This window comes from Myotis daubentonii, chromosome 5, assembly GCF_963259705.1.
Source record: "Myotis daubentonii chromosome 5, mMyoDau2.1, whole genome shotgun sequence".
Classification (NCBI taxonomy): Eukaryota; Metazoa; Chordata; class Mammalia; order Chiroptera; family Vespertilionidae; genus Myotis; species Myotis daubentonii.
In genome coordinates, this window is record NC_081844.1 from 53,951,671 (window position 1) to 53,977,385 (window position 25,715).

Consider the following 25,715-nt stretch of genomic DNA (forward strand, 5'->3'; position numbering starts at 1 on the left):
AGGCCTTAATAGAGAGATATATGTCAGCAACAGAATCAATATCTAACAATATGTGTTCTAATGCTCAGACCTGAATCTAGCTGCTACTCCTGATATCGCATGCATAGAATTACCAAAATTAAATCAAACTAAAATAAGAGTGTGTGTGTGTGTGTGTGTGTGTGTGTGTGTGTGTTTAATCTATAGGCCTGAACCTACTGCCAAGAACATTAATTAAGGGGATTTTTATAAGCTGTTATTCTATTAAAAGCAAGTGTTAATGCAAATAGTTTTGTGCTCTACTCTCTACTTCTAATAAATATAAAAGGCTTATTCATATATATCTCACAGACATAATGTTGAGCAAATGAAGCCAGACTCAATGAGTACATACTATATGATTTGATTCAAAAATAAACTAATGAGTTATGATGACTGTAGGCAGAAGCATGGTTATCTTGGGGTGGGGAAACACTAAGTCTTGACTTTGAGGGTGGACTTCTAGTTTCCATTTCTGAATGTAAGGAGCTTAGAAGTTGCCACTTCATCTTAACAAGTAAGAAGCTGAACAGACTGAAAAGTCAACAACTCTTTTTGGATTCATAAGCGAGGGGAGAACACAGGGGCAAACTGCTGCCTCAAAATTGGAGAGACAGGCAAATACAGGGAGTCATGGCTTACCAGAGCGAAGACTCGCCAGTGTAAAAGACCTCAGCAACTAGCTCGGGTAGGGAAACCTGACGAATTGCTGGAGGTTCAGGTATGGACGATTCTGAGTGTTAAAAACTCTAGAGAGAATAAGGAAGGGCCCACAATATTGTGAGTTTTACCTCCAGGAGCTGGACCAGGTTAGCATAGTAAATACTGGAGAAAAAACCCCTCATCCTTCCAGTGAGGGGAAGAGAAATGGAACCGTTTTTTTGAAATACACCAGAGCACTCTGTTCTTTTTTTAAAAAAATATATTTTATTGATTTTTCACAGACAGGAAGGGAGAGGGATAGAGAGTTAGAAACATCGATGAGAGAGAAACATCCATCAGCAGCCTCCTGCACACCCGCCACTGGGGATGTGCCCACAACCAAGGTACATGCCCTTGACCGGAATAGAACCTGGGACCTTTCAGTCCACAGGACGACGCTCTATCCACTGAGCCAAACCAGTCAGGGCCAGAGTACTCTGTTCTTAACAAGGCCTACCCCAGGAGAAAGCAGAACCTAACCTTCTTGGATACAATCAGTGCCTAACTGATCTGAAGAAGGAAAATACCTAAATCCAGCCCACTCTGACCATCCTGACACACCTAAGAGGGGGTAGAGAAAAATGAGAAACAATGGTGAAGTTCCCAGTCCAGAGGCACAGGTTTGCTAAAGACTGAGACCTAAGCATAGGACTAGAGAATGCGTCCCTCCTCCTACACCTTATCAATACATTGTTAAAAGCCTATCAATAGCAGTTCCTTTTACTCAATGTTTCATGTCTGGCTAACAAGAAAGAATTACCAGGTCCTCCAAAGGCAAAAAATAAAATAAAACAGACACAATTTGAAGACAACAAAGCAAGCATCACAGCCAGTCATGGCAAGGATGTTGAAATTATCAGACCAGAAATTTAAAATAATTATGAATAATATGGTAAGGGCTGTAATGGATAAAAGAGACAGCATACATGAAGAAATGGGCAATGTAAGCAGAGTTATAAAAATTCTAAGATAGAATAAAAGTTCGAGATGTGTCTCTCTCACTGTCTCCCCCCACCTTCCCCTCTGTCTGAAAATCAATGGAAAAGGTATCCTGGAGGGATTAACAAAAAAAAGAGGGAAAAAAATGAAAAGGCAAACCACAAACTGGGAGAAAATAGATGTAAAATATGAATGTATCTGACAAATGGCTGGTGTTCCAAATATCTCTCTATATAAAACCCTAATATGCAAATAGACCGAACGGCAGAACAACCGAACAACCAGTCGCTATGACATGCGCTGACCACCAGGAGGCGTGCACAGAACATGGCAGGTGTAGGCAGCAGGCAGAGTGCAGAACATGGTAAGAGTTGGCTGCAGCGGGATGGTGGAGCAAGTGAGCCGGGGGGTGCCAGACCAAGGCAGGGTGCAGGTCGGTCGCTGTCACTGGGGCAAGCCTCTGGTGGTTACTGAAAATTCTTTGCTCCCGCCCAGCACTTGCACCTGCTGCTGGCGCCAGCCCTGCTTGCACCCACTGCCAGTGCCCAGCCCCAATCTCTCCGTGCCATCTGCAAGTACGAGCAGGGCCAATGCTGTCAGCATGTGGGAGTGGTGGGAGCGGGGCTGCTGGCAGAGAGGGGACCAGGGACCGCGGCAGGAGGGGCCGAGGGGGCTGTGGAGGATGGGCCAAGACCCGCCCCTGTGCCCACCACAGCCTCGCGGCCCACAGTTCCTTTCAAGGTGCATGATTTTGTGCACTGGGCCCCTAGTGTAAATAATAAGAAAACATTTTTATGGCCAAAAATTTAACAAGCACTTCACACACACACACAAAAATGAATGGCAAGTTAATACATGAAAAGATACTCACATCACTAATCATCAAGGAAATGCAATTTAAAACCACAATAAGGTACAACTACAGGGTGTCTCCAAAAAAATGTATAAACACTTTGAATAACTATTAATTCCAATGTGTCAAATCTAAAAAGAAAGAAACATCAATTGAGCTATCAGCTGTTAAAGTGTGTATACATATTTTGGGGACACCCTGTATATATACCCACTACAATAGCTAAAGTTTAAAAAGGCTGACAATACTAAGTGTTGGTAAAGAGTAATTGGGAACTTGCATACACTGCTGGAGAGAATATTAAAAAGTACTTCATTTTGGAGAACTGCTTAGCAGTTTCTTATAATAGTCAATATGACTCAGCCATTCTACACCTAAGCATTCACCAGAGAAATTAAAACAAATGTCCTGATTACACTTGTATATATGTATTCATAGCAGCTTTACTCCTAAGAGCCCAAAAATAAGAATAAAATAAAATATGTCCACCAATAGGTTAACGGATAAACAAATTGTGTAATATACATATAACGGGATATTCCTCAGCTGTAAAAAGTAATGAATTACTGATATATGCAATAACTGTTGCTTAATCTCAAAACATAATGCTGAGCTAAAAAAGTAAGACACAAAGTAATACATACTATATCATTCTATTTATACAGAACTCTAGAACATATAAAACTAATCTAGCATGACAGATCAGCTATTGCCTGGGGAAAGGGGTTAGGTAGGGGAGGATTAACTGTAAAGAGTACAGGAAACTTCAGGATAATGAAAACTTCCGTATCTTGACTGTGATTATGGTTTCCCAAGTTTATGCATTTGTCAAAACTCATCAGAGTATATCATATGTAAATTTTACCTCAACAATCTGTTGATGTTTTTTAAGGGTAAAGTTCTATTCTATAATCTTTAAAGATAGAGGATCTATTTTTTCTGCAAGCCCCAAATCCACCCACAGAGACCACACTAGTCTGATGGGGGGAGGCATATGGCCCTGATAAGATACCAGGAGGGACTAGCTTGCAGCTCTATAATTCAGTAGCAAACAAAGTTTGTCATTTCCCAAAATATATCTCCATGACAAAAATAAATGAGACCAATACCCTCTCACTATGAAAATTACTGCAGTCCCAAGTGTCACTTACAGACCTCTTCCCTGTTTGATTCAAGTCTGAAAATCACAAGTACTTGTCTCTAAGAGAGTATCTAAAAAACAGCAGAGCATTAACAAAATCCCTCTGTTCCTCAGATCCAGTGGCTCTCATCCTAGATCTTTTAAAACAGCAAAAGAGAACTGCCTCATTTTGGTTTGCCAAGTCAGGCTTTAGCCAAGTATTACATCTACCTTATTTTTATGGCTGCCCAGTCACAGCCCTCTTCCAGTGTTGGGGAAAGTCTCTACAAGATGAGGCTAGGGAAAGGCAGAGCCTATGTCTTATTACATAAAAGCCCAAAATACTGATAATTGTGCAACATTCTCCATACCGTAATAGCTTTCACATGGCTTATAAACTGCTTACAATCTGACCCCTACCTACTTCTCCAGCTGCTTCTCATACCATACTCTTCCCTAACACTCTCTATACTGGTCAATTAGGCAACCAAATGTTTATTAACTTCATCTTCACCCTCAGAACGCACAGTGACTCTTCTCTCCCTGTCAATTCAACGCCTAGGCTACAGCCTTTTCTGTAGGTGCCCAAGACCTAGGCTAAAAGAAAAAAGCTCAAGTAATTTTTTCTGGCACTACTTGTTTTTCAAATCCTGAAAATACACCTGACACATTTTGAAAGGCTTTACATTTGACAGTCAGCATTTGTTGGTGAACACTCCATGGAAAATAAAATGTAACATTAACAATTTTGACCCAAATACTAAAAATATCTATCTTAATAATGCAAGATATGGCATTTGAAAATATTAATGGTAAATCCCAATTTAGAAAATGCTCAGAAACAAGGTAGAAACTTTCTAGAAAGGATGGAAAGAAATATGTCTTAGTCTTAATTAGACATCTGGAATTGTACAGGGCTTTGTATCTTCTAAAACACACATTTAACATTGTTCTTTAATTTACTACTGAGCCAGCAAAAATAAAGTGGTATTATAATAATAAACTTAAAGTTTTTCCAATTGTTTCTTAAATCTACCATTTAAAAAAAGTTATTTGAAACTTCATTAAAAAGTGTTTCTGGTGCTCAGTTCACTGGCTGCATATATTCAACTGGTACTTTGTTCTGCTATCAAATAATGGTTATATTTTCTTCTCATCTAAAGGACTAAATTCTTAATTTCAGTCAATTCTAGAAAAAACAAAACAAAAACAGTGCAGAAAGCAAACAGCGTGAAAGAAGAAAATAAGCCCCAAATACTCAACTCTAATTGTTACAATTCAGACAATGAAAGCCGCAGTGCTTAGTGGGCTGATTATGCATGTTAACAGAGGCCATATATTGTTTGTTCCAATACCAAAAAGCACAAATGCCTTCTGTGTCAGAAAAAATTATTGAGATTTTTCTTTGCCTACAAAAAGAAAAAGCAATTCTATGGAACTCATAATTCAAATAGTCTTTGAAATTGCCTTCTGTATTGGTAAAATATGGCCTTCTTTAAAAAATGGTTAATGTATTTATTACAAAGTGTTAATTCAATATGGTTCAAAAGTATTAGGTGAACAAGCCTACTACATGGACCCTGAGAACTAAGCAAGGTAACAGGAGACAAGAATTTAAGGTCCAGTTCTGCCCCTTTCTCTAAGTCACTTTACCTCCCTAAGTCAATATCCTCATTTATAAAATACCAGAGGGATCCCTCAGCCTGGCCTTCGCCCTCTCACAGACCAGGAGCCCTCGGGGGATGTCTGACTGACGGCTTAGGCCTGCTCCCTGCGGGCCTAAGCCGTCAGTCAGACATCCTTAGCACTGCCACAGAGGTGGGAGAGGCTCCCACCACCGTCGCTGCGCTCGCCAGCCATGAGCCCAGCTTCTGGCTGAGCGGCATACTGACCACCAGGAGGCAGCTCCTGCGTTGAGCGTCTGTCCCCGGTGGTCAGTGCATGTCATAGCAACTGGTCATTCTACCGTTCTACCGTCGGGCCGAAACCAGCTCTCCGACATCCCCCGAGGGTTCCCGAATTGAGAGAGGGAGCAGGCCAGGCCGAGGGATTCCACCGGTACATGATCAGGGCCAGGGAGAGACACAGGAGGTTGGCCAGCTGAGGAGGGCCCGTGGGAGAGCTCCAGGGCATGTCCGGCCCGTCTCGCTCAGTCCTGATCTGCCGGACCCCAGCAGCAAGCTAACCTACCAGTTGGCTGTCTGCCCCCTGGTGGTCAGTGCACATCATAGTGAGTGGATGAGCAGCCTTAGCATATCATTAGCATATTATGCTTTGATTGGTTGAATGGACGACTGGACACTTAGCATATTAGGCTTTTATTATATAGGACTAGAGGCCCGGTGCACAAAAATTTGTGCACTTGGGGGGGGGCGGGAAGGGTGGGTCCCTCAGCCCGGCCTGTGCCCTCTCGCAGTCTGGGACCCCTCAGGAGATAACGCCCTGCTGACTTAGGCCGATTGGGGAGTTGGGGTGCCGCCCCCTGTCATGCACAGAGCAGGGAGGATCGGGAGGTTGCGATGCCACCCTCAGTCACGCTCAGGGTAGGGCCGATTGGGGGGTTGGGGCACCGTCCTCTGTCACACTCAAGGCAGGGTCGATGGGGAGGTTGCGGCGCCACTCCGTCACGCACAGAGCAGGGCCAATCAGGGGGTTGGGGCGCTGCCCCGTCACGCACAGAGCAGGGCCCATCAGGGGGGTTAGGGCTCCATACCCTGTCACGCACAGAGCAGGGCCCATCAGGGGGTTGGGGAGCTCCCCCCTGTCATGCACAGAGCAGGGCCCATTAGGGGGTTGAGGAGCTCCCCCCCTCACTCACAGAGTAGGGCCGATAGGGGAGTTGGGGCACTAGCCCCTGTCACACACAGAGCAGGGCAGATCAGGGGGTTGGGGCGCCATCCTCTATCACCCACAGAGCAGGGCCGATCAGGGGGTTGGGGCGCCACCACTGTCACACTCAGGGCAGGGCTGATGGGGAGGTTATGGCTCTACCCCGTCACACACACAGCAGGGCCTGTGGGGGGAGGGAGGGTTAGGGCACCGCACCCTGTCACACACAGAGCAGGGCCGATCAGGGGGTTGGGGCGCCTTCCCCTGTCACGAACAGAGCAGGGCGGATAGGGAGGTTGTGGCCCCGCCCCCTGTCACACACAGAGCTGCAGGGCGATCAGGGGGTTTGGGTGCTGCCCCCTGTCACTCTGATCCTGGTGCCGGGAGGCCTTGTGGCTCCGCTGATCCCGGTGCTGGGAGGCATATTACCCTTTTACTATATAGGGTAGAGGCCTGGTGCATGGGTGAGGGCTGGCTGGTTTGCCCTGAAGGGTGTCCTGGATCAGGGTGTGGGTCCCCACTGGGGTGCCTGGCCAGCCTGGATGAGGGGATGATGGCGGTTTGCAGCTGGTCACACACCCTTCAGGGTGGGGATCCCCACTGGGGTGCCTGTCCAGTCTGGGTGAGGGGCTGAGGGCTGTTTTCAGGCTGGGGGTGATTGAAGCTCCCAACCGCTCCTTTTTTTCTTTTTTCTTTTTTATTCTGGGCCAGCTTTAGCTCTGGCTCCAGCTCTTAGGCCTCCGCTGCTGAAAGCAGGTTTCTGGCCTTTGTTTACCTTCTGTATTTGAAACAATGTTGCGATCCTGCTGGCTGAAGCCCGGCGGACTAAAGCAGGTTTCTGGGGTTTTGTTTAGCTTCTATATTTGTAACATAGTTGCTTAGAGTTGCAGCTCAAAGGCCGGCAGCATCAGGCGGGGAACGTTGGAGTCTTCCGTCACTGAAGCAAGCAAGCCTCATGTTCGCTTCCAGCTGCCTGGCTGCCAGCCACCATCTTGGCTGGCAGTTAATTTGCATATCGCCCTGATTAGCCAATGGGAAGGGTAGCGGCCGTACGCTAATTACCATGTTTCTCTTTTATTAGATAGGATGATTATTAACCTCACCTATATGTCATACAGCTCTTATAAAAATCAAATGTGAAATTGCTTGGAAAATTGAATATGCTATGCAAAGATGTTATATTATAGTACATTAATTTCAGCTCAGGACCAACAGGACAAATAACGGAGTAGTTCCATCAACACTAGCATTTACCAATACAGCTACTCTTCCTAACTTTGTCACTATGGGTAGGTACCCTAACTACACTTTTCTAAAATGGACCAATATCAAGAAAGAGTTGAAGTATGGTCACAAATGTTACTGTTTGTAGCCTTATTAATTTTTTTATTTTTTCTATCTATCTTGGCAATTTTATGGTTTTAAAAAGAAGATGACCCTCAAACCTAGTGTATTATTATAAAGGAATGGATACAGCAAATGTAAAATCCAAATAATTATTAAGCCTGGAAGATAAGTACATGGGAATCCTTTACTATTTAATTTTTATGTTGTAAATTTTTCTTACCAAATATTTTAATCTATTAGCATCAACACTTAATTTTTTTTTATTGTTTAAAGTATTACTTGTCTCCTTTTCCCCCTCATTAATGCCCCCCCGGCCACTCCCATCCCCAAGAGCAAGCCCCCACTGCCCCAGTGTCTGTGCCCATTGGTCATGCTAATATGCATGTATACAAGTTCTTTGGTTGATCTCTAACCACCCCCCTCATGCCTTCTCCCCAAGGTTGGACGGTCTGCTCAGTGCCACTTTGTCTCTGGATCCATTTTTGTTCATCAGATTATATTGATCATTATATCCCACATATGAGATCATGTGGCATTTATCTTTCCCTGACTGGCTTATTTCACTTAGCATAATGCTCTCCAGTTCCATCCATGCTGTTGCAAATGGTAAAAGTTCCTTCTTTTTTATAGCAGCATAGTATTCCACTGTGTAGGTGTACCACAGTTTATTAATTGACTCATCTGCTGATGGGTACTTAGGCTGTTTCCAAATCTTAGCTATGGTAAATTGTGCTGCTATGAAGATAGGGGTGCATATATCCTTTCTGATTGGTGTTTCTGGTTTCTTGGGATACAGTCCTAGAAGTGGGATTACTGGGTCAAATGGGAGTTCCATTTTTAACTTTTTGAGGAAACTCCATACTGTTTTCCACAGTGGCTGCACCAGTCTGCATTCCCACCAAGCAGTGCACGAGGGTTCCTTTTTCTCCACATCCTCACCAACACTTGTCGTTTGTTGATTTTTTAATGATCGCCTTTCTGACAGGTGTGAGATGGTACCTCATTGTTGTTTTGATTTGCATCTCTCGGATGATTAGTGACTTTGAGCATGTTTTCATATGTCTCTAAGCCAGCGGTTCTCAACCTGTGGGTTGCCACCCCTTTGGCGGTCGAATGACCCTTAGACAGGGGTCGGTCGCCTAAGACCATCCTGCATATCAGATATTTACATTACGATTCATAACAGTAGCAACATTACAGTTATGAAGTAGTAACAAAAATAATTTTATGGTTGGGTCACAACATGAGGAACTGTATTTAAAGGGCCAGAAGGTTGAGAACCACTGCTCTAGGCCATCTGTACGTCCTCTTTCGAAAAGTGTCTACTTAGGCCTTTGTCCATTTTTTGTTTGGATTGTTTATTTTCCTTTTGTTAAGTTGTATGAGTTCCCTATAAATTTTGGAGATTAAATCCTTATCTGAAATAGCATTGGCAAATATGTTCTCCCATGCAGTGGGCTTTCTTGTTGTTTTGTTGATGGTTTCTTTTGCTGTGCAGAAGCTTTTTATTTTGATGTAATCCCATTTGTTTATTTTCTCCTTCGTTTCCATTGCCCTAGGAGCTGTATCAGTAAAGATATTGCTACAACATATGTCTGATATTTTGCTGCCTATGGAGTATTCTAAGATTTTTATGGTTTCCCATCTTACACTTAAATCCTTTAACCATTTTGAGTTTGTTTTTGTATATGGTGTAAGATGGTGATCTAGTTTCAGTTTTTTGCATGTGTCTGACCAATTTTCCCAACACAATTTATTGAAGAGATTGTCTTGACTCCATTCTATGCTCTTGCCTTTGCAAATATTAATTGAGCATAATGGCTTGGGTTTATTTCTGGATCCTCTGTTCTGTTTCCATTGGTCTATATGTCTGTTCTTGTGCCAGTACCAGGCAGTTTTGAGAGGCGTGGCTTTGTAATATAGAGCGTCATCACCTAATTTGTCTTATATTTTCAACTACAAGCTACCTGAATACTGCATTTCAAATCTTCTCCCAACTTTGTCATCTTCTACCTGTCATTCTCATTTCCATGTTAAGCCCATCTTAGATCCTAGCTACCACTTGGCCCACATTTCCTCCTACTCTGTCCTCACTGACATTTAGTTCCAGCCCTAGAACCCTTCACCACTGTTCCTCAAACACACCAATCTTATTTTTGCCCTTGCTGTTTCCTCCTTTTTGAAGGTTCTTACTCCCACCCAGATTTTCACATGATGCTCCCTGTCATTCAGGTTTCTGCTCAAATGCCATCTAAGAAGGGAAACCCAACCAACTGATGTAAATCAGCAGCCTTCAATACTCTTTAGTCCTTATCTTGCTTTATAGTAGTAAGGACTACTTTACATCTATAATAATAAAAGCGTAATATGCTAACTAGACCGGACATCCTTCTAGATGACCTTCCAGATGGAGCCGTGGCTGCGAGGGAAGCCTGGGTCCTGGGTGCCAGAGGGAAGCCGGTACCAGCAGCCAGGGGAAGGAAGGCCTACTCTTGCACGAATTTCATGCATCAGGCCTCTAGTTATAAAATAATTTATGTATTTATGTATATGTTTAAACTTGTCTATGTCCCTCCCCAATGTTTACAACATAAAAGCCAACTCCTCCTGACACTCAAAATCCTTTCATGACCTGAACTATCTGTAAATTACACTTCTTCAGATAGCCTATTAAATCAAACTTAACTACTCACACTTTCTTCTAATTCAACGGAGTAAATTTTAATATTTTTTTATTGATTTCAGAAAGAGGAATGGGCGGGGGGGAAGATAGAAACATCAATGATGAGAATCATGATCTGCTGCCTCCTTCATGCCCCCTACTGGGGATCAAGCCCACAACCTGGGCATTGCCCTGACCAGGAATCAAACCATCATGGGTTGATGCTCAACCACTGAGCCACACCAGCAGGGCTTACACTTTCTTATACATGTCTCAACTTCCTTTCTCTATGTCTTTGTACAAGCAGGGACCATCACTGCTCATATGCTCAAATTCTACCCACACAGTAAGATTCAGTTTAAATGCCACCTTCAGTGATATTCCTCTGAACTGCTGATACTCCTCTGAACTGCTACAATTCTTCATCTGTATGATTAGTCTATATTTTATTTATTTAAAAATTTCCTATATTAATCAACACATAGCTTGAGTGCAGGATCTGTACCCAATTTACATTTTAGATCTGAATTATGTAAAAGAAGGATGCAAATATTTGTATATTTTCTTAAATATTAGAAATTAGTATATGTATTAATGTAAATATATTGCAGGGCAGACAGACAAGAAGAATTCAGTCAATAATCTTAGGATATGCTAATAAGTTCCTGACATAATTAATTTGCTTGCCTCCCTTTTTGCTAAAAATACAACTTATGTGCTTGTTTTCCAAACTTCCTTACTTCTACCTTCAAATAATTTTGTCCTAATTAGTTTCTTATATTCACTTATCTTTTCTACTTTCTTGGGTTCAAGTCATAGCTCTTTTCCATTAGCTATGTTAACACTTCCAGGTCTCTATTGCCTCATCTATAAAATGAAGTAGAAAACCTCAACTGCAAACAGGGTTACTGTAGCATTAAATAAGATATTTTTAAAACCCAGGCTGGCACCTAAAAGGTTCTCAGTGAATGGTGCCTATTAGGCTACAGAAGCAGCAGTTTAAACACATTTCAAGGTATAAAGTTTGAATATTGAAAATACAAAGAACAAAATCTACCTTTATCTGCTCTAATCAAGATTGGACTAGAATACAAAGCAAGCCAAACTCGTATTTTTCTCTCTTTTTCAATTCAAAAAGAAAAAACCCCACACACACTGATTTCATAAAAAACAAAACAAACAACAAACAGAAACACAACATGTAGAAGAAGAAAGCATTTTTATGGTAACTGATGAGATAGATATTTTAACATAAACAGCATTTGATCAAGAGTTAGGAAATTACCCTGGGTTCTGCAATTAATGAGCTAAGTGACCATGAGCAAGGCAATTCACTTTAAGTCTCTTTTTATTCAGAATTGATCATGTTTTCACTCAGTTCAAAATGCTGGAGTTTTTAATTGTTGTTGTTTGTTTTACTTTTAAGGAAATGAAAACTATCACCCAGGTCATCATAGTCAATTCCTAAAAAACATCTAGATCACTTACACGAGTAGAGTGAGAATTAATTCATTCATCAAATTGACCACCAGTGATGTGCAAAGGTCTGCTAGAATTAATCTGAATTACTAAAAATTCTGATGTATAGAACATTTAAAATTAAGAGAATCGACAAAACATATACAAAGCTATAATATATTAAAATAAGAATTCTTCTAAGCAAATATGACCCCCAAAATGTTTTCATTATGAATTTTGAAAAAAGCAGATTTAAGTTAATAGAATACTAATAGTGGGAAATTTTAAAGTCACAAAATATTCCTAAATCCTACTTCAGTTAACAGAAACTCATATGATGCTTTTAAATTGGGGCATAAATTCATATTACACTCACACGCCTGGTCTTTTTAAAATATTCCCAGTGGATGCTGCACATCTGGGTATGGCTAAACACATGGGGAATGCCTAACATGGATTTTATTGTTAATTTATAAATAAATTTCAACAATCAATTACTTGGCAATAGTTTCCTTCAGATCATCATCATCCAAGTTTAACTCTCTATTGAGCAGGAAACTTCTAGTTTAGCATATATCCGAGTGACATTCACAAAGACAAAACTCACAGTGGTAAACCAAAATACAGGATGAGGCAAAAATAGGTTATAGTTGTTCATATGGAAAATAATACAATAATTAATAATAATACAAGAATAAACTGTGTTTTGTGTCCTCACAACTGTAAACACCCCTCCCCCACTGCAGAATGCTTTCTTTTATCATTACGAGTCCCATCATTGGCTGGGCAGCTAATCTTTCTGTAGTTCATCAAACTTCCTTTGATCATCACTCAATAGTACAGATGCAGAGATCTGATCATAAAAAATCAAATCCATGAGTTAAGATAAATATAGTATACATAATTCCCTAGTTTCTCAGAACTAAATATAACTACAACACTGCTTGGACATAGGTAAAAGCCAAGCTATTTTGAATTACAAAGAATCCTGAATCCTCCAAAGATAATATATAATTTGCCAACCAGAACTCAAATTTGACTTTTGGACTAAAAATAAATTATCTAGTTCTAAATCCTATATTAAAGCTTGTCACAAAGATGCACAGTGTCTTGTTTTGATTGAAGAAATACTGTGCCCAGCATTGTGCCACATATAAAGATGGCAAATTGGTTCAGAAACACTGCAACTAGAGTCAGAAGACCACATGTTGTGTTCTAACCGTGCCAATTTCTAAAAGTTAGTCACTACCTCTCTAAAAATTAAAGATGTTCAACAAATAAATGGGGAAAATAATAACTGTTCTACTTATCTAAGTGAATTACACCAAACTGTCTTAAGGGCCAAAGTGGGACAATATGAAAGTGCTATTCTGTAAAATTTAATATGAGAGGTATTATTAGTATTAGTTATACAAAAAATACCTAGTGACTTGATTTAAATATAAGATTAACTTCTTAATATACTTATTATTCTGATGAACTAGAACTGTGGTTCTTAGGTGGTATATATTAGAAGCATCTTTAAAACTTCCAAAAGAAAAAAAAAATACACATGGCCCCATGTTTGTCACTGTAGATTCTGATTCAGTGAGTCTGAAATCCAGAATTCAGTATTTAAAAAACATACAAACCTCTACACTTGAATTCTAATGCATACCTAACTAAAGAGAGCATATGAGAGTAGATTAACTCAAATGTGAAACCTATAACTACTATTATTTCAATAGAAACCTCATTTCATATTTAGAAACTATAGTTTGACCTGAACTTTTATGTTAATTTTTATGTGAAAAGCAAATGGTAACTTACTTCCCCTTATGAGGAAATCTCTCCCTCCCCTCCCACTCCTTTCCTGTGTCTATGTGTGAAACATTTATTTACAATGGCACAGGTTTAGACCAACTAAGTCAGCTTGGAGAGTCTAAAACTTTTATTGAGATAGGCTGACTTTAAATAACAGTGTAAATGCCACCCAATCACCTCAGAGTCAGGCTTGACTTCTTCGGGGGCTGGTTTAATTGTACCAAGAGCAGTAGTATCATTGCTGCTGTCAGACATGCCTAAAAGTAAAATGTGTTAAGCACACATTAAATAATTTAGTTAAACGCTGTATCACTTCCCCAATATCCTTACAAATATTTCACAACATAACTAATTTACTTCAGTCATACTAGTAATTTGTTTTGCAAAGCTATCTACAATCATATGAGCATCTATTGATTATAACAAGTGAACAAACACAACCAAAAATTTAGAAAAAGTATGCAGAATATAAGAATATATACGTCAATGATTTTGGGGTTTTTTTTCTTTTTGTTTTTTCATACCTCAATGATTTAAAATACTTTGATAAAATCATTTTAGACATAAAACAGAATTTAAAAGATCTATTAATATATTCTGTATTCATAACTGTACATATATACTGTTAATCTAATTACTAAAAGTTTTGCACAGGGGTATGGATTAATAATTTTGAAATTATGTTAGGTGATAATAGAACTAAACAAACAAGTAAATAGAATGTAGATACAGAGAACTAGATTTCTCACTGTAGGAGAAAAAACTGAGATAATTCCCAATTACATGTAGTAATGGGGAACAATTTAAAAATCAACCTAACAGATATTCAACTAGTCCCATCCACACCATCATTACCAACTTTTAACCAAGTAGCTAAATTAACTGTTTGGAGAAGTCTTTTTTATTTTCCCACTTAGATTGTGTTACAGAGAAACTAATGAGAAGTAAAATGATAAGGCTCTCAAAACTAAATTACTCCTTGAAAGAAAACTAACTGCAAATGAACTCTAAATTATTCAGTGTACTGTGGCCTCATTCTTCATAGATGGCTAGCTAAATTGCAAAACATTAGAAGTGAAGTCAACCAAGAACCAAGAGAATTGGAGAGCTGCTTCAATTCTGTTATTCAATTCCAAAACCTTCTAAAAAAAAAAACCCACAATATTCATAGGTAATTTTTTTTTCCAATGGAAAAAAGCTCAGAGTAAATAATCTAAGAATATAGCTTAATATAGATACATATAGAAATATTCATAGATATGTATATACATGCATTAGTTTATATTTCCTAGAAGTAACCCCAATAATAATAAGCACATACAGTGCCCAGATCTTGGTTTCTAATAACATTCTTCAATAAAGGGAACCAGCAATGCTCCTTGGAGAAATGGCAGATTCTAGGACTGAAGTAGGAAATATACAAGATAAGCCTGGAGCATCTTGTAGTGCCAGAAAGTAAAAAGGTGCTTAAAAACACACACCTCAAACAACAACAAAAAACTCACAATGATGGGGATATGTCAAAGGAAAATTGGAACCAACTGAAAGAGCTCACAATGGCCAAAACTGGAACAGTTTAAGCAACAAAATAAGTAAAGTACTATTGGATTATAACTCAAAGTATATCTTAAATATTCAATCTATAGATATAAAAGCCCAGCAACCAAATGGCGGAACGACCAGAACATCTGGTCAACCAGTCGCTATGATGTGCACTGATCACCAGGGGGCAGATGCTCAATGCAGGAGCTTCCCCCTGGTGGTCAGTGCACTCCCACAGTGGGAGCACTGCTTGGCTGACCAGGATGAGCTGCTGACCAGGATGAGCGGCACTCCCACAGAGGGCCAATCCCTGCATGCCACAACCCCCAACCAGTGCACAAATACATGCACCTGGCCTGTAGTAATTTAACAAGTGAGGGGAAAGAGGCAAATCTCCCCTGCAGAAGAATTCATAAAAGTTTATGTACTACTCCACTGTTAAGGAGATGGAACATAACTCCCCACTCCTAAATGTGCATTTCCCATAGTGACTTTCTTATAAAAAAAAGAGGAGGAGGAAAAAGTAACTTTACAATGGACAAACCTGATAAACAATATCTCAAACCAGTTGATCAAGGTTAACAGCAACAGTGCTAAGGCATATTAACAGTATTTACTCTTGATATGAGAATGGCACCTGACCTCTGTTGTCTTCCTCCCAAAAACACATTGCCCAGTCTAATCATGAGAAAAGCATCAGGCAAATCCCATATGAGGGACAGTCTACATCATACCTGTCCAATAATCCTTAAAACTATCAACTATACTGTGCTATATTTTTCCTTTTAGGCTTATAATTGAATCCCTAAGACCTAGCTCAGTGCTGATGACTAAATATTGATTGAATTGCCAAGTTGATGTTACTAAAGATTTCAGTTCATGGATTTTTATAATTAATAATAGGATTTTGAATATTAATATTTATTAATGTAGGCATCTGAGAAAGAAGGCATCTCAAAACCAAGAGGACACATGACAACTAAATGTAATATGGTATCCTGGATGGGATCTTGGAATAGGAACATTAGGAGAAAACTGAGGCAATCTGAACACGTTAGTTAATAATAATGTATAAATATTGGTTCATGAATTGTGACAAGTGTACTATACCAACATAATATGTTAATAACAGGGTGAACTGGGCATGGGGTATATAGGAATCTCTATACTATCTCTGTAATAATTTTGTAAGTCTAAAACTATTCTAAAATATGATTTTATTATAAAATAATCTAATACTGTGCTATATTTTATAATTATTTTCAATAATTAATAAGTTTATATTAAAATACTAATTTGCTTTCATACACTTGAAAAAACAGTATAACTGGCAGTTTAACTACAACTATATTAACTACTACATTAATAAATATTAATATTCAAAATCCTATTATTAATTATAAAAATCCATGAACTGAAATCTTTAGTAACATCAACTTGGCAATTCAATCAATATTTAGTCATCAGCACTGAGCTAGGTCGTAGGGATTCAATTATAAGCCTAAAAGGAAAATAAGATGTGGTCCCGCACAGGTGGGTATGGTTCAGTTGGTTGGGTGCTGTCCAGTGCACCAAGAGGTTGCCAGTTCAATTTCTGGTCAGGGCACATGCCCAGGTTGTGGGATCAATCCCTGGTGGGGAGGAGGCATGCAGGAGGCAGCCAATCCATGCTTTGTTCTCACACTGATGTTTCTCTCTCTCTCCCTCTCCCGTCCTCTCTAGAAATCAATTTAAAAAATCTTTAAAAAGGGGGGGAAAGATGTGGTACCTGTCTCCATGGAATTTGGAGGCAGAGCAAGAGAAAGACAATCATATAATCACACAAATAAATGTAAATTGCAACTGTGGTAAATGTATGATGGTAATATCTAATCTGGGAGGTTGGAGTATTCCCTAAGGAAGCAAACAGTCAGTTGAGGCATGAAGGTAAACAAGTGAAGGTAAAGTAAAGAGAGAGTGGTCCAGACAGGGAGAAAAGCATGTGCAAGGAAAGGCCTTGTAATGTAAGAAGCAAGACAAGTACAAGGACTAAAACAAAGACAGCTTGATTGAAGTGAAGAGTTAAGCAGAACATGGTAAAAGATGAGGCTAGAGGACTAAGCATTGTTAAGGAGTTTCATTTTTACCCTAGAAGCAATGGGAAGCCATAAAAACAGGAGTGGAGAGTGACAATCAAATGTGTGCTTCAAAATAAGTCACTGTGCTTTCAGGATGGAGAATGGATTAGAAAGGGACCAAAGCCTAAGTGGGTAGACAAGAATGGAGGCCTTCAGGCAAGATAATAGTAACAAACTAAAGTGATAGCAGTAGAAATGGAAAGAAGTAGACAGATTCAACAGATATAAAAAGTAAGATTAATAAAACCTGACTAGATATATCAGGGAGAGAGAGAGTTGTTAAGGATCACTCCGAGTTTTCTGGATTTACAATAGGAAAGATAATGGAGTCTATTCACTAAAATAAAGAACAAAGAAAGAGGACCAACATTTAGGGGGGGTTTTTTGGATGTGGGAGTAAGAGGGAAATCAATTTAGTTTTAGACATACTGTATTTGAGATACCTTTAATATATCCAAGAAGTGTCAACTAGAAAGCAAGATATACAGGTCTAGAACTCAAAGGGGGTAGAAAGCACTCATGTTCTTAGAAAAGCTGACATCTCTATGCTTAAAAAGCAGCGAATTATAATCCCCAAATATCCCAGAAAAACATTGGACTCTGACCATCTGTATTTAGTTAAAACAAAAAGCTGAGAGAGAACGTGGCAATATTTTATCAGCTAAAACAAAAACTGCTAGACACAGAATTTTAAAATCTTGGTTCAATAGTATAGCAATTATGTCACTAATTGTATAGTATTTTAAAGTTTTATCTGGACTGGCCAATGTTATTGGAAATGATCTATATCTGCACTGTCCAAAGTAGCCACTAGCCACATGTGGCTACTGAGCACATGAAAATGTAGCTGGTGTAAGGAACTCAGTTTTTTAAATCCTATTTTAACTAATTTAAATAGCCACATGATATTAGCATGGGTTTAGTGCTTCCTTCTGTATTTCATCTAATCCCCAACTATTACCTATGAATTAACTAGGAGTGGATGTGGGGGCTAGAGGGATTAGAGAAATAGAAATTTTCATTCCATCTGCTTATTATATTATTTGAATTTGTATTTCAAAAATATATATTACTTGTATAGTTAATATGTCATATAGAAAAATTAGAAAATGCAGAAAGAGGACAATAAAACTAATCTGTAAACCTACCTTTAAGAAATAATCTAGAATTAACATTAGCGACATATAAAGAGGTTCTACATTTTTAACCCTTTAGTTAGTAGTACCTGTAGCACCACTGATCCAAGTTACTTTGAATTTTGCACCTTCCTCTTCTACCCTATGCCCATCCTCAAACACCTTGAAAATCCTGTTAGCCAGCATCATCTCTAGGACACTCCCTCAAAACTGCTAAAAAGAAACATTTAACATTCCCCTTGCCTATCTTCCTTTCACCATCACTCTCTTGTTACCAATGTCACACACTTTAATTAGAAGCCAATCTCTACCCTGCAATGTCCTGAAATCATTTAGTCACTACAGTGAAAAGAGTACAAGCTTTGGAGTCAAGCAACTTTAATTATGAGTCTTGTGGTTCTTCTTTTACTACTCGGGTGACCTTGAACTAACTATTCCTGCTGGTTCTATACCTGTCTCTTCATTTGTTAATAGAAAATAAGAATTCCTAATACACAGATAGCATTTATAAAGCCTAATGCCTAGCCAGAGTAGCACTCAATAAATGACAACTATTATGGACTTTTATGTGCCTAGAGCTGCCCTAGTTGCTGAAGGTAGCACTCTGAGACAAAACAGATAGGGTCCTGGCCACCCTGTAGGTCACATGCCACTGCCCAAGGACTCTTTCCACCAGGGATTTTAATTTCTGACCCATCCCTTATTAGGTGTGTGAACTCATATAAAACTCTCAATCTAAAATCTCAATTTCTTCATTTCTAACATGGTAATACTTGACATAACTGGAATAAAAGTAAAATTAGAATATATGTGAAAGTGCTTTGTAAATCATTATATGCTAAATAAAAGAAGATATTAAACAAAGAGTAACATATTCTTCTTCTCTAGGGCAAAGTTCTCCTTGCAACCAGTGTGCCAAGAATGGATTACATATGTGCTGAAATATTGACCCACACTCCCCAGCCCCACAGCCTTCATGAAACCAGGGAGGCCTGGCTATAGTCTGCCACACAAATACAATAATTTTCCATGTGTGCCATGATGCAGAAAAGTTTGGAAAACACTATCTCATGTTAATAGAAATGAGTTGGCCAACTTACTCCTGCCCCTGGATAATTTAGGATTCACCACTAAACTCTGCTGTTCTTATGATCCTGCTCCAAAGACAGTGTGTCACAGTTTACCAAAAGATAAAAGAGCATCAGCTTGAACATCAAAAGGCTGCTAGTCAATTGCTATCATAGTCATACAAAAATGAAACAAAATAAAAATTCTTTGGTGAGAATATGGTAAAGATATTGCCATATTTCCAGAAAAGATTTGAGCAATTTCCAGCAACACCTGCCTGTAATCATGCTAAGACAAAGGTCTAGGAGTAATGGAGGAGAGAGGAATAATGTAATTAGATAGATGACGAAAGAAAAAAGGAATAAAGGAAAGAAAATATATATTTTTGCCTTATAGAGAATAGCTGAGGATCTACGAAAGCTATTCAGTGGCTTCTGAGACTGCCTAAAGATAGTAGAGACCAAAGGTAAGATTAGTTTTAGATTCTTTTATTTCATAGTATTTTTTATACACCCTGGAACTAATGCTGGTGCATATCTGATTTTTAGACTATCCCTAAGTCATCATCTTCCATATTATATGGAGCTACTCTTTGCAGTCTGTACATATATTGTTAGTTTTTCATCTATAGCCATATTACCTTAAATTCTCTGTTGAATTTACTCCTTATCCTGAATTTATTCCAACTCTATCCCAATTTATCATTCTGGAATATATTTATACCTCCAGACTCTCACAATGCTGAATTTATTTATTACTTAAAAATTTTTATTTTCACATTTTTCAACTCCTCGTATGTCATAATACACAGAGACTTATATCCACCCCTATGGGAAAAGTCTACCAAATAGCACTCCAAATTAATTTCTTTTTGTCCTACTTTTTGGTATGACATTCAACGAAGTATTTATCCACTGTAAATTAATAAAGGAAAATATCTTATTAGCATCTGATACAAAATCAGGTAAGACACCTCCAACTTAGGCATAAAAAGATGTAAAGAAAATATGGTACAAGCAGTCTAGAGTAGTAGCTAAGAGCTCTCAAACTAGAGTTAGACAACCTAGGTTCAATCCTGGCTCCACCTGTGTAATTCTGATTACTTTAGCATCAGTTAATCGTTTAGTTTCATTAGTAATCATTTAGTTTCTTCATCTATAAAATGGGAATTTTAGCTACTTTTTAAGGATGCTGTAAGGATTAGATGAGATAATCATATAAAGCACTTAGCATAATGCCTGGCACATACTAAGTAAATAAGTGTTGATTACTGTTTTGGTGTTAGATAAAATCTATCTTCTGACTTCGTCATTACATTAGAAGAAAACGAACTTAGCACAATTTACAATTTATAAATTTATGCTTTCTACTCCTCCCCCAGTGAGGATGTTAGACAGAGGAAAAATTATTTTATTTTGTGAGCAGAAGAAACTGGTTACTCTATGTGGACTATGATGAGTTGGACTATGATGAGTAGTATAGGTCTCTTCAAGTTCCAACATTCCATGAAACAAGTGCAAACATTTAGAACTTCAATCCTTGATCAACAAACACTTCACAACTAAATCAGTAAGTTCAAATATGCACTCCAAACTTACAATAATAATGTTCACAAAAGAGAACATTAATATACCTAATATTAAATGGTGGGAAAGGGGATGTTAAGATAAGCAGCAGCATACTGAAAGTTACAGACCACACTACTGAAACATCTTATTTGCCCTTCCTAGCAAAGCCAAAGACCAAAGTAGATGCCTCAAGTGAAAAACAAGAAAATGAAAGCAAACAACTAAAATCAGAATTTATTTTTTTTACACTGAACTGTAGTAGGTTGGTGGTATTGAATATGTATTTAAAAAACTAATAAACCCATTAATTTATAAATCCACAGATCTCCACAGTATTACTACAAATAGCTATCCCTAAAAAGAAACCTCAAAACCACAAATCAGGAACTAAAGTAAGCAGTCTTACTTCCTTCTCTAGGTGTAGGAAAGAATTTAGAAACATTGACGTTTTGAAGTAGAGAGATTTCAGTATAAAGCTAGAATCTCTGCATTCTACTCTTCCCAAACAAGCTATCTACAATAGAAAAATAAAAGCCTCACAAAAAAATTTTTAATTAACTTCAACAAGACACTGATTATGTATCTGGAAGTTATATATCACATATATATACACTTCATATACATATATATACATATACATGTATACACACATATATACATACATGCATATATATATTTTACACACACTATCTGGAGATTTTATACCTCCTTTGAGAATTTGATAAAAAGAACAGACTCTTCACCCTCCCCCACCCAAAATGCACTCAAAACTTTGCACATGATTTCAGAGTTGGGGTTGAATCACAGACTTCATAAAAGAGGGATCCTAGGACATAACCCAGGATTAAAAATAATTTGAAAAGAATGAGAGTGAGGCAGAGATTTTTAATCCAGAAAATAAAATTAGAAATACTTTCTATTATCTCAGATAATGAGTGTCAGAAGTGGTAGTTGGAACAGGGTGTTGGTCATGTCAAACAAGGAAAACAAGCAGGACATATCGGAGGAAAGGTGTAATTAAAACAGTACTAACATATAGTGTGTTATAATCACTCCGAGACGGCGGCAATGAAATGGCCAATCCTGCAGCCTTCACACAGGACTGATATTAAAATAAGCAATGCTGGTGCACATTTCCATGCCATGAAGTTAAATGGTAAACGTGAACACATCCTTGCGGGTGAAAGCACAAGCTTATGAAAAGCCTTGCAAACCTTCCACTTCTCCTTCTCAGATAAGAACCGAGATAGAGAAAGTATATAGTTTAGGAAAAAACTAAGGGAGGGGCACAGAAATCCTAAAAGGGGGGGTTGGCTAAACGATTTGCAAGAAGTGTAAACTACATGTTTGGAGATCAAAGGGCCCCAAGAGAGAGATAAGAACAAAACAAAGGAAGTAATCATCAAATAAAAGGAAAAAGCATCTACAAACTGGGCTTTAAATAAGAAATCTCTCTCCTCTTCCTAGACACGTAAACAGTAGTCACTTGGCACAGAGGAACGGAGAGGACGGCAGCACAACTTCCTTCCCAACTCCAGCATTTCTTGGACCTTCCCACAGAAGCAAGGCTCCTCCCCCTGCACCACAGGCCCAAGGACCTCTCGGGGGGACTCCCGCTCTCCCCCCTCCCCTCGCGGCGGGGAAGAGGAAGCGGGGGGTGCAGGGAGGTGAGAGAGGTTACGGCTGGACACCAAACCTGAAGACTTCGTCGAGAAAGACCGGGCTCCTGCAGCCCCCTCTCCCACCCGATGCATGCAATGCCAAGAGGGTGCCACCCTGGCAGGGCCGGCCCTCCTCCTACACCCGGCTGCTTTGGGGGACACACTCAGGGACAGAAGGGGCAGAAACCAAAGGCCGAATCCGTGGGCTGAAATGGCAAAGACTAGGGAGAGAAGTGCCCTGGGAAAGTCCGGAGCCCCAAAGGCAACGTATCGGCCACAGCCAACCACTCAGGATGGCCTTCCCCCGCCTCCTCCCAGGTGGCCCGGCCCCGCCCTCACCTGTCGGCCGGGAACCACCTGGCGGCTCTCACGGCGAGGATTCTTCCTGCCGCTGCTCTCTGGAATCTTCTCAATCTTGGGGAGAAGTGAGCGGAAACGCCACTGGGGCCTTTTCCTTCTTCCCCTCCCCCCACGCACCTCGGCTCCTCGGGGGCGGGGAGCTAATGCAGCTGTCACAGCCTCTCACTGACCAACCGCCGAGGACACAGACCTCCCAACGCAGCCTACGACACCCACAGGGAGAGCAGCGGAGCCGGAAGTGAGGAAACCGGAAGTAGCGCTGTCCTCGGCTCAGACGGCCTCTCTCTCCCTCAATCTCGCCCGACCCAGCCACGTCTCTATGGTGCCACGGCACCTCCCCCGAGGCCACCGCCGCCCCCCCCCCCCCGTCCCCCCAGTCTCCGGGAGCCTGGCTCCGCCCCTCTCGCTGCGGCCTTAGCAACCACATCCGGGGCTCCGCCCGTGCGGTTGCCCGGGTAATTTTCTGGCTTCGGTGGGATCACAGAGGGGCGTGTACGCGGGTTCCGAGGCACCTGCCAGAGCTGGGAGCTTGCGCGGGCCTGAGCTTGACGGGTCGGAGGTCTCCAGGAGCCCTCAGCATCCCTCCTTTCTCATTCACACACCCTGGCCTCGCGCGTTAGGCGTCCCCCCAACAGACGGTGAGCCGGCGGCGGGAGGGTGGAGGCGGACGTAGCTCACCGCCCCGTAAATCACCGGAGAGCCCAAGCTCCTTTCTCCGCTGCGGGGAGCACCGAGGTTGCTCCAGTCCCGCGGGGGTGGCAGGTGGAGGGGATGCGGGGTCCGGGAGCAGATGCGCTGCGGGCGCCTCGCCGCCGCTTCCTGGGCGCCTGGAGCGCCCCTCCCGGCCACGTCCTCACCCCCCCCCCCCTCGCGGGGAGACCTGACCACCACGGCCGCGGGTATCCCCGAGTTCTCGTCACTGCTCTGTCTTTGCGATCACTTTCTGCTCTGCTCGCTCGCCGACAGTGGATCCCCGTACTTTTCTCTCCTGCTCCTATTTCTTTATCCATAGAACCGATTTTTTTCCCTTTCTTTGCCCCGTTACTTCTTAAGTGGATCACAGACCCCGCTGGACAGTCCTTTTTTCTCAGAGCCCTTTGTGGTTTCCTAAATTGAGGCGCCCAACCTGTACTCCGGACACTCCCCCTCGCCCCGCACCGAGTGGAGGAAGAGTATGAATGGAGACAGAGTACGGCTCCGCAGTGGTGCGAGACACACCCGAGGCTCCTGTACCTGCTGTGCACACAGTTGACGCCTCCGCACGTGCCTCCCTTCAAGGTTCTGGACTGCTTTTCCTCGGACAGCGTGGCTGCTCATTTCTACCACCATTTCCTTTAGAAATGCAAAGGGATACAAACAGTGCACTCCATATATACATATATATAAAATAATGTAGTGCCCCAAGGCAGACTCTGCCTCTATAAATTTCTAGGGAGTTTCAGGGAACAGTATATCCCTGTGTACAGATGTCTTCTCCATATCCGTGAATAGTACATACTCATGACACCACAAATGTTTCAAAAATAAAATAACAATATTTATTTTCTAAGATCTCCAGGACATCTCCTCTAGCAGAAATAGCACTGAAATCCCAAAACATAAATGGAATATCAATGGCCTTTATCTTAAATGGTTCTGTTTTTTTTAAAAAAAGAGCAGATATAAAGCGGGGGGTGCAGGGGAATAAGCTTGATGTTTCCAAACTGTCACCCAACTCACCCAAACTGTCACAAGTTCTGGAGCTTACTATGGCCTTTCAGTTCAGAGCCATCCTGTTAGTCTTCTCCATTATAAGAAAAGGATCCCGATTAGACTAATTACTGCTCTTATTGTATAGGAACCGAATGGACTGTAGCGGCTAAGGACAAGGGTTCTTGGAGTTCCCAAAGGTGAGCAGGAGGAGCTGCCGGCTGTGCTGGTGGTGCTGGAGTGATGTGCACTTAGAACTGTTTAGGCTGACTGGTGTCTTAAGGACTCCTGCGAGCTGTCTTGAGTTTGGGGACACATAGCTTCATTGCAGTCAGTCTCACTATTAGTCTGTTAACACTCAGGTTTGTGGACACTTGCTTTAGTTATGTGTCCTTCGATGGATGATGTCCTCAGAAGGTGCTGCTGGCCTTGATAGAGATTCTGATGGACTTGGAACTAATGCTAACTTGTGCTTGGTGAGGGTGCTGTGGATCATGTTAGGTACTTCTCAGTCTAGCTTGATCCTGGCACTGTGCATGATTAGTCCTCATATGCAGTGTGCAGAGCTATATACAGGGTTAATCTTCCCCATGATTTCTGCTGCCTCGAGGGAAATCAGAGTGCAGGTTGGCTGGAAGAAAACACTGGAAGCTACTTCAGCTGGTGGTGGAAAACAGTGAAACTCTATGTAATTTCTTTGGGAAAAGGAAGCAGTAACAGGTATTCTTCAGATTTGGGGGAAATTTTTCATACTAACTGAAAGACATAATTTTAAACCTAACTCTGCTTAGATGGAGACATTTTTTCTTCCCTCTTTCTTCTCTCCCTCCTTCCTTCCTTCTT

At 40.7% G+C, this 25,715-nt stretch overlaps 1 protein-coding gene across 5 annotated transcripts in view; it reads right to left on the bottom strand.

Moving 5' to 3' along the window:
• Positions 1 to 23,420, bottom strand: part of ARFIP1 (ADP ribosylation factor interacting protein 1) — an 84,359-nt gene extending 60,939 nt beyond the window's left edge. For 2 of the 5 annotated variants that reach the window (XM_059697827.1, XM_059697826.1), the window contains exons 1-2: positions 23,163 to 23,420; positions 13,909 to 13,988 (exon numbers count right to left, since the gene is read on the bottom strand). In XM_059697827.1, the coding sequence (XP_059553810.1) occupies positions 13,909 to 13,986 (78 nt within the window). In that variant the 5' untranslated portion in view covers positions 13,987 to 13,988; positions 23,163 to 23,420. The remainder of the gene's footprint in view (positions 1 to 13,908; positions 13,989 to 23,162) is intronic. The other 3 variants (XM_059697825.1, XM_059697823.1, XM_059697824.1) reach the window with 2 other exon arrangements.
• Positions 23,421 to 25,715: the final 2,295 nt, after the last annotated feature.